The 10,571-nt window shown below is 31.2% G+C and overlaps 1 protein-coding gene across 1 annotated transcript; it reads right to left on the minus strand.

Moving 5' to 3' along the window:
• Positions 1-6,833: 6,833 nt before the first annotated feature.
• LOC149572970 (uncharacterized) lies at positions 6,834-9,607 on the minus strand. The gene is made up of 3 exons (XM_089814100.1): positions 9,226-9,607; positions 8,876-9,025; positions 6,834-7,254 (listed from the first exon to the last, which is right to left on the minus strand). The coding sequence occupies exons 1-3, from the start codon at positions 9,531-9,533 to the stop codon at positions 7,032-7,034; spliced, it is 681 nt and encodes a 226-aa protein (XP_089670226.1). The 5' UTR covers positions 9,534-9,607; the 3' UTR covers positions 6,834-7,031.
• Positions 9,608-10,571: the final 964 nt, after the last annotated feature.

The raw sequence follows: 10,571 nt of genomic DNA on the forward strand, positions 1-10,571 counted from the left end.
CTTATAGACTGAATGGTGCATGAGTACCCAACCAAGCAAGAAGATCCCAAAAGTCATTACAACTTGATTAGTGGAAGAATGGGTCTAAAGGACCTAACTATGATGTATTGAATAAGATCTTGTCATTTGATGTAATAAAAACTATGAAAGTGAATGTGAATCATAATGGTCATGATAAAGACCATACAATCAAATAACGTGACTAGCTATAGAAGTAATCCAAGTAATATCTAGTGGGTATTAATACCTAGATAAGTGGTGCATATGATGTCAATTAGTGTTGAAACTTATGAAATAAGGCATGTAAAGCCATAATTAAGATCAAGTCTCAAATATTTCAAAAATTTCCATTATTGACAAAATATTGGTAAATTGTCCAAATTGGAAAAATAAGGGACTTGATGGGCCTAGCAAAGGGATTTAGGTGATTCTAGTCATGATTGTGAGATTAAAGGAAATTAAAACCCTTTAGAGCCACTGGAATAGTCTAATTTCTATTTGGAGGTAAATTCCCAAATTTTAATTTAAACAACAACTAGTTAGGCCAAGAAAGAGTTTGAGGATCTTTGTTAACCTTGGGTAGTTATTGTCAATTTGGGAGGGTGAATCTTGGTTAAAAGAACATATTGAACACCTTTAAAAATGGGAGAAACCCAAGTTAAGGCATCATCCAATGTTATTGTATGAATTGTAACAAGAATTTTGAATAAATAAAGTGATTTTACTTTTTTTTAGAGAGAGAGAGGTGGGGGAGGGAGTCTAGAGGGAGAAAGATAAGTTGATAGGGAGGGATCATGAGAGAGAGAGAATAATAAAGGGGGAGAATATAGGAGATAGTAAGAGAGTGAGATAATAAGATAAGGGGAGGGGGGCTAAGAGAGAGAATGAGATAGGAATGAGGGAGGGAGAGAGTGAGATATCAAAGGATCTAGAGAGAGAGAGAGAGAGAGAGAGAGAGAGAGAGAGAGAGAGAGAGTAAGGAGAAGAAGAAGAAGAAGATAAGAGGGGTGAGAGATATAAGATAGAGATCAAGAAGGATAATTATGGCTCAAATAATACATAGAAAAGATAATGAGTGAGTAAGATAAGAGAGAGAGGAGGCATTCCTTTACATCTCCAAAAGGCATACACATTATGGAGAACTACAAATGTACTTTGTGCTTCCTAGAACTGGAGCACATTCTAATGGACACCAAAATTTGAGGACATTTTAGGCTTAGAAAAAGGGTTTGTAAAATACCCTAGGCTTGAAACCCCATTTTCCCTTCATATTAGTCCCTTTACATATATCTTCATCTTCCAACATCAACTCTTGACTTCGTCCTCATTACGTTATGAATGATCAAGTGGGCATCTCTAACATTACTACCATTATCTTGAACATGTCTTCTCATCTTTACAACCATATAATTTTTTCAATCACTGGACAACATAAACATAGTGAAATTAACTTTTCTATACCAGTTTCTTGACATGCCTCACAAATACATGGACCTAAAATTATTTTAACAACTTTTTTTTCTACTTGACCAATTATTAAAAAATGCATATTATTGTTCTACACTTGAATCTATACACTTTTAAAAAAAGAAGATTGCAATTGCTATTCAATATTGGTTCAAGTTATTCTAGTGTACAAACAAATACCTTATTTTCAGGATGTGGTGACTTCAAAAATCATAAAGAAAGGTAATCAATAGAAAATTACACAAAATACATAGCTTCTAGATCTCACTCGTACCTACAATGCTACAAAATGATTCTTCAAAATATTAAATCTAACTATACCTTTTGTTGAACACACAAAAATAGCTTTTCCATGTTTTAAAAAATAATTATGAATAGTTTGTATGCATGGAGGGTTTCACCCTCAATATTATTTTTCATAGAAAAATTTAGTATTTTAGAAATTAGATTTAGAGTAATAAAATTCTTATTCTTTACACATCTTCTGATTTTTTAGTGCACGACCTTCAAATTTCTCTTTGAAGTTTAGGTTTACCCAATTTTAGAAGATAATTAGTCACTTAAAACCCCCTTTTTGCACATTGTCTTTGTGCACTTACCGTATACCATCAGGTTAACCTCCTAAGGGTTTTGTCAATAGTTTGTTTTATGATATTAGTATACAAATAAAGTAGGTTATATCAATGGTTTTGACATTTTGGGTTTCTCCTATGTCAATAACAAATTATGCAAAAGTAATTGTTAGGATTACAATGAATATGCTTTATAACATTCATTGAATACTCTTTAAAACATTCATTTAATACTTCATCTTTTGATGTGTGAGTGATTCATGGGTAGAGATGGACATTTTTAGGGTTTTCTCATAACACAAACCCCAAGATTTTGTGGTAAATTTTAGCTCCAGCACAATCCCATTCAAAATGCTTTAAATGACATCATTGATCTATAAAGAATAACAAATTTTCTCACACCAAAATACTCAAATTGATATCAAATGAAAGATTAATTTAAGTTACATTGATATGGAAATCATAAGGGTTGAAAATCATTACAAATCTGATGTAAAATTCATCTACAACAATGATACATAAACTTCAAATATGAATGTAAAGTATGACATTGTTTGTAACTCTGAGCCAATTTGTTTCACTAAGATATTTGTAATTCTAAATAAAATAATAAAACCAACTACAAAAGGAATCTACAACGTCACAATGACCTTCAAATCTAATTTTCCATCTTCTTTCCTTCCTTCTACAATTTTAAATTAGAAAATCCTTTGGCAAATAAAGAATCAACATATTAATTCAAAGGATAACACATTATATTATTTTGACAATTGCATTATGTTATAAATAATTGAATATATCTAAAACTAAATAAGATTATAAACAATAACTATGTAAATAATAGATTCTTATTTAAATTGATATTTTAATATACAACATTAATATTAGTATTTTTCACATTATTTTCAATGTAAAGTGGCTTATTATTTGAATAATGGTATTTAGATTACATATGGAAAATATATTAGACATTTTTAATAAATTTAAAATACTAGGTCCTCTAGGAAAAAAATATAATTAATTATGATAGTTATCGCTATAGGAGATGCTATACATTTTAGTTTATATTTATAATTTTTTTTTTGTTGTAGTTGAACACTACTATTATACTATGATTCACAAGGGATAGTAGGCAACCCTATATACCTAATTTCCTCTAGACATATACCCATTTGTTGTAATAAAAATATAGAGATTTGGTTTCAGCATGTTGTTAGGTTCTATTGAAACACACTTTTATGAAAAGAAAGAGTATATGACAACATGTAAATACAAAAAGCATTTTGAGTCTTAGATTAAGTCATTGAAAAAATAGGAAACCATGTAAATAAAAATATTTTTGTATATCAAGGTTTTACAACATATCTTTTGAGGGCTCTATAGTGGTATAGAATAGATAATCAATTTTACCAATTGATATTTCAATTTTATTAAAAAAAAAAAAAAGAGTGACACAACCATAAAAATATGCATATTAAATATTTAAAAAAATGTTAATAAAATTTTAAAGGGTCCAACCTAATTTCTTTTCTAAATCAATCATTAGATCCCCTCCCCAAAACCCCCACACTCCCCAACCACCTTTAACACACATAGATCTAGTATTGAAAATAAAATAATAACCAAATACATAACTTAAACATATTCTACTTTATGGATCCATATATTCTACACAACACGAACACACAACGAAACTATTGATTTTATAAATATCCTTTTCTCAGTCATATCTCATCAAGGAATTTAAATAGATAATTTTCTTACAAAAATTAGATTTATAGATAGTAATATACCTACAAAGCTATAGAACATGACATAAGGAATAACAAGGCAATGATAAAGTGACACCGTCCCACACAAAATGTCATTTTTCAATATTATTTTAAATAAAAGTAACTCTTGAGCTTCCAATTTAGATATGGACTCTTCAAGTTTTTTTTCTCCACATTTAATGTACTAGCAATTTATTTTGGTAGATAACCAAATGTGACTCCATTCTCCTTTTATTAAGATCATCTTCAACTATGGCACCTAGCTAGAAGAATCTAGTCAAAATCTATCTACAATTGACTACCAAATGCATCCCCCTACAAATTTCTCATTAGTCATCCCAAGGGTTGATGTTAAATTCAAAAAGTTAAGTTTTAATTTCATCCAAAGTGTTTTCTTTCAAATGTGGTTCCATTGTTGAAGGGAGCAAAAATAATGCCAGTTAGTCAAATGTAACCTCCACATAGTCACTATCAAGAAAGTAACTCCATCTAGAAGGGCATTTTAACTGCAGACAAGGGCATAGAAATGAAGGTCAAACATGTAAATTAAATAAATAACACGTGTAAGCTTGGTCAATATCCAAAGTATCCCTATGAGAGCACATTACTCTTCAACTTCTACAAGATGTTGTGAAGAAGCGTACATAGATGTTAAGTATTTCTTTCCAAATGTTTAATCCATTGGGGAGCATCCAAACAGGATGAAAAATATTTGAATATAAATATTTGAAGGGTATAGTTTGCCTCTTACACTATAGTGTTACACCCAAAAATAATTGGAACAAGTTTTATATATTATTGATGCTAATGACATGGTGCAAATATTTTTTTCATCAATATTTGGTGTAATTTCTTTAATGATAAATGGTGCAACTTGATAGGTTCAACAAATAATAATGAAAGAAGAAAATGAAAAAGGGCTAGTCAAGGCAAGCTTTTATCTTGGCACGAAGAGATATGATATACTCTCAAGATGGAGCAATCAATTATTTCATTACCTTTGAATAATATAGAGCATATTGCACTAACTTTTGGTAAAATTGCTTTAAAGATAGGTTCATGTGATAATAATGGGAAAATTTGATTAGTCTAGGCATGTTTTTATCTTGACATGAAGAGCTATCATATATTTTTCGCATGGAGCAATCAATTACTCATTATCTTTAATATTGAATGAAACTTAAAATCTAAGATTAAAAAATAAAGCATACCTTTGTTTTATTTAAAATAATCTTCAGTGATATTTTAATTTATTTTTCAGTACATGTTGGAGAGACAATTGAATACGGAAACTAGTCCATGTACTATAAATTATTACAAAATATTTGTTGCTACTTGATATTAAATATGTTGAATTTGAGACCTCTGGAGTTGCATCAAGGAATTTCATCATATAATTTTCTTACAAAAAATAGATTTATAGATAGTAAAGTACCTAGAAATCTATAAAACATGATAAAAAAAAAAGGCTATACAATGATAAAGTGACACCATCCCACACAACCCTTGAGCTTCTAATTTAGATATGAACTCTTCAAAGTTCTTTCTTCACATTCAACCTAGTATTTTTTTGGGTAGATAACCAAACGTGGCTCCATTCTCCTTTTATTGAGATACTCTTCAACTATGGGACCTAGCTAGAATAATCTAGTCAAAATCTATCTTCAATTTGACTACCAAATGCATCTCCCTATGAATGTCTCATTAGTCTTCCCAAGGTTGATGTTGAATTCAAAGAGTTGAATTTTAATTTCATCTAAAGTGTTTTCTTCCAAATATGGTTCCTTTGTTGAAGGGGGTCACAATAAAGTCAATCCATCAAATGTAACTTCCAAGTAGTCACTATCAAGAAATTTGTGCATGTCAACAAGTGACTCCATCTAGAAGGGCATTTTAATCTTAGACAAAGGCATGGAAATGAAGTTCAAACATGTAAATTAAATAACATGTGTAAGAGGTGAACATCCAAAGTATCCTTATGAGAACCCTTTACTCTTCAACTCCCATGAGATATTGTGAAGAAGTGTATAGAAATGTTAAGTATTGCCTTCCAAAGGTTTAATACTTTGGGGAGCATCCAATTAGGATGAAAAATACTTGAATTCAAATATGTGAAGGGTATAGTTTACCTCTTACACTATAGTGTTTATGTCCAAAAACAACTGCAAATTTTATTTTTATTGATGCTAATGACATGACATGGAGATATTTTTGCATCAATATTTGTTGTGATTGCTTTAAAGATAAATAATTGATTTGCAATAAGTTTCAATGGGTTCAAATAATACTAATGAAAGAAGAAAACTCAAAAAAGCTAAGTCAATTCATACTTTTATCTTGGCATGTGAAGAGCTATCATAGAGTCTCAAGGTCCAACAATGAAGTATTTCATTACTTTTGAATAATGTAGAACATATTGCACTAACTTTTGCTTCTGGTTAAAAAAAGAAAAAAATGTAAGTTTATGCATGTTTTTATCTTGACATGAAGAGCTATAATATAGTCTTGAGATGGAACAATCAATTATTCATCGTCTTTATATGACACAGAGCATATTGCTCAAGCTTCAACATCATATCAAATACTTTAGTTGAAAAAGTTTATGATTGGAAATAAAATCAAGGTTGACAGCTTATATGTTTCATAATGGTATCAAACATAGAGACAGGCATCATCACTTCAATAGAGAGAATAAACAAAAAAGTTGAACACACTGTTATATCAAATATCTAAAACATAGATCTTATTTTTAAAATAAATTTTACAATATTGAAACTGATGTATACAATCATAAATTAATCATAAATATTTAATACAGAAATCAAAAAATATTAATATGAAATGAAACTTAAAATAAGATAATGAAAAAAAAAAAAAAAAAAATTTTATTTAAAAGAATCTTCAACAGTATTTTTTATTTATTTTTGGATATAGACTCATTTTTTAATTCAAAACCATACAACTGTATAAATTATAGAAGACCATTCAACTTTTACTTGGAGAGACAACGGAACACGGAAACTAAATTATTACAAAAATATTTATTGCTATGTTGAATTTGAAACCTCTAGAGCTGCATCATAATTGGGTTATTCAAGACTCCTACACTGTTTCTCTCTGAACGTTCTCTGCAGAAACATAAAATATATCAACTGACCTATGTGGTTACTTTTCCTTGGTGGGTTATGGATGGAAGGAGGGAAGGGACAAATTAAAAGATCTAAGGAGAGGAGGATAAGGCAGCGTTGAGAAAGAGTATAGAATGCCTGGAACCTGGCTGTTGAACAATCAAGGGTTTCCCAATGCAATAGATCGGAAGTGGGCATGGGCTCTCATGGTTGTGCTTCCCTTCGTAGCTCGTTATCACCACTTCCCGGTCTCTGGGATCTCGTTCCACCCTCTTCTTCACCATACAATTGCTATCAGAGCACATGTAATAGCTCCTGAAAATTGCAACAGACCCCAAAGTAAGACGAAGGAAAAAAAAAAAAAATTTATTGCTGCTGTATGAGAGTTTTTACTTTGAACTTTCATACAATTTAATTTAGAAATAATTATATAACCTAATTTAAAATAATAGTATGATTTATTAAAGTTGTTCATCAAGCAATCTAACTGTTTACCACTGGGAATCCAAAAAAATTGAAGAAACACAAGTAGTCTGATAAGACACAAAAACAGGAAAATTTTAAAGATATCAAATCTTCACAAACTATAATGATTGTTGTTGTTGTTTATAACTTAGATTATTTAGAACTTTTACATCAAACTTTTTTACAATCTAATTCAGAAATAATGTAAAAACTCTCCCACAATCTAATCCACAAACAACAACAATTCACCAAGAGCCATGTGTTCAGTCACCAAACAACCGGGAATTTGACTTTTTTAAGTTTTTTGTTTTTATCAATATTTCAAATCATATGATATGATCCATCATCAGAATGAAATAGAAAGAAAAAACAAATAGAAAATAGTTTGAAACAATAATGAAGGGAAAAAATAACACTGTCAAATTCAGAAACATTACAAAGATTTTACTATAAGCTGTAGAAATTATATTTATGTGATCCTTAGGTGTGTATGTATATAGTATTGGCAGTATTATCCAATATGCCTATGTAATATTTTTCTCACCATCATGTTGGATTGTGTTTTAACATCCATCATTAAGATGAAATAGTAACAACAGGAAAAATGAAAGAGATCCCTATTTTTGACGGGGGAAAATTAAAAAACTTACATAATCAAACTCAGAATTATAGAATTGTGAAACTTTCATTTTTGTAATGTTCAAGTAAAGTATATATTGAGGCTTCACAATATTTTTGAATTTGATTATGTAAGTTTTTTTCTAATGGACATTTTAGATCATATTGCATAGTTCATCTTCCAGAGGAAATGAATAGAGAAAGAACAATGAAAAAAATGGTCCTTATAAAGATTGACCTGGAAAGGAAAAATTACATAATTAAATTCAGAAATATAGAACTGTCTGTAATCCTCTATTTCTGTAGTCTTTTAGTAAATATATATTTAATTTTGCCAATACTTCTACATTTGATTATGTAATTTTTATCCTCATCAACATTATGATATCCATCATCAAGATAAAATACACAGAAAAAAGAAAACAAAAATGATCCAAAAGATTGTAAGAAAAAAAATTACATAATAAAATTGAAAAATATAGAACTACAAAATTCTCATGTCTATAATCCTCAAATGACTATATATTCAGCCTTTGATCAAATGAAATATAAAGATTTCAGTATTACCACACAGTAACTCACTCTATCAAAATATTCAGTAATAACTCACTCTCCATAAGATATTCTATATCTAAAGATGGAACACAAAACACACTCTTTAACTCTCCATAAGATAATTTATATCCAAAGATGAAGCACAAAACACCCAATAATTCTCTCTCCGTAAGATATTCTGGAGCACACATGAACTCTCTCTCCATAAGGTATTCTGCACCTAAAGAATATGAAGCACAAAAACACACATGAACTCTCTCTCCATATCTAAAGATGGAGCATTAAACAACAAGCAAACCTTTGATGTGGGCTACTTTTGATGGTTTTCTTCCCATATTTCCTCCACTTGAAGCCATCATCCAATTTATCAGTTGGGGATCTGGTCTTGAAAACAAACATTGGCCCTCTTTCCATATTGCTCCTCTTCCTCTTTTTGCTCTTACTCTCACTGCACACAAACCACACAAAGACAAGACATCAGATCAAATCTGTGACAAAACCTTCAAACACTACCTTGAACAAACAAAAGCAAATGGATAGTCATTACTTACACAAACCACACAAAGACAAGACATCACATTGAATCTGTGACAAAACCTTCAAACACTACCTTGAACAAACAAAAGCAAATGGACAGTCATTACTTACACAACCACATTCTCCTCCTCACACATCTTGTTGTTCCCACTGATCTCATCAGAAGTACTCTCAGAGGCACATTGTATTTCTGAATGGGTGGTATAATGAGCCTCTGATTTGGGTACAACAATAGATGAGTCCCCCTCACTCCCGTTGTCTAACAAATGGGTCCAATCAGTTTCTTCTTTCTCCCACCCATCAAAATGAAAGGGATCATTTTCCCAAGTAAGAGGAAGAGGGAGGGAATCCAAACACTCATCAGGGTAGTAGAAGTTGAATTGGATCCCTTCAGAGCAAACGTTCTGAAATGGGTCCATTGAAAACAATGCAAAAATGGGTAGCAGAAATTAGAGGATTAATCGAACCCCTTGAGACACCTCCAACTGGTAAGAAAGAATGGGTTAAGAGGAGGGGTTATAAGTAGGGCAAAGAGTGAGAAAATTTGAGGTAGTTTCCTTAAGATTTCCTGGATATTCATTCAGAGAATGAGAGTTGACTGGCTTTACAACCCATTGCATTCACTCATCACTCTCTCCCTGTGAAGAAGGAAGAGCCAAGATAACATATTATGACCGGACAGCAAGCTGTCTTTCGCTGAACATGCTTAGCTGTATGACCGGACGAGTAGAAAGTAAGATAATAGTTAACTCCCAAATCAGCGCGTTCGTCTCGCTTTACTCGTATTGTGTTGTCGAAATGGCATCGTGAAGCATGTGTCACTTTACTCTCTCCGAGTGGGGGCTGTTCTGCTACAACTACCGTCTATTTTACATCGTTTTCCTTACCTGGCTTTGCTAGGTCACCGGAAAGTTCCTCCCATCAGATAACTCTTATCATTATTCCTTTCGTCGCCTGCACTCCTGGCAATTTTATATATCTTAAAAACATATGCATATTTACGTTTCTATACCCATCAGTCAAGTCAAGAGTTACTTGAAGACGAAAAATATGGGTTCACTAGGTAAGTAAATAAGCATCGCGTCGTTTTCTGATTGAATATTTTCTGCACATTGATCGAAGATTGTATGGAGATTGATAGAAATAGAAATGGCTTTTTTAAATTTACTTTTCAATTTGTCATATGGTAATATGGGGAAGGAGAAGATAAGTTTTAACTTTCGTAACCTATGAGACAGTGCCAAATCCAGTTATTTTGTTATGCAAGTGGATGACAAGTTTTGAGTTTCAGAATGTACTCTTTGGATATGAGACCACCAAATTCAGTAAATTAGTTATTCCCTTATTCAAGTTGATGATGAGTGTTTGAGTTTCTCAATGTGCTCCTCTTGGTTGAATATGTTATGTCAAGAGCTAGTTGTCTCAACCCTATTTGTAAACAACACACTCAACAATAA

Source organism: Cupressus sempervirens, chromosome 2 (genome assembly GCF_028749045.1).
Source record: "Cupressus sempervirens isolate cs-2001-9-10 chromosome 2, ASM2874904v1, whole genome shotgun sequence".
In the NCBI taxonomy this organism is placed as follows: domain Eukaryota; kingdom Viridiplantae; phylum Streptophyta; class Pinopsida; order Cupressales; family Cupressaceae; genus Cupressus; species Cupressus sempervirens.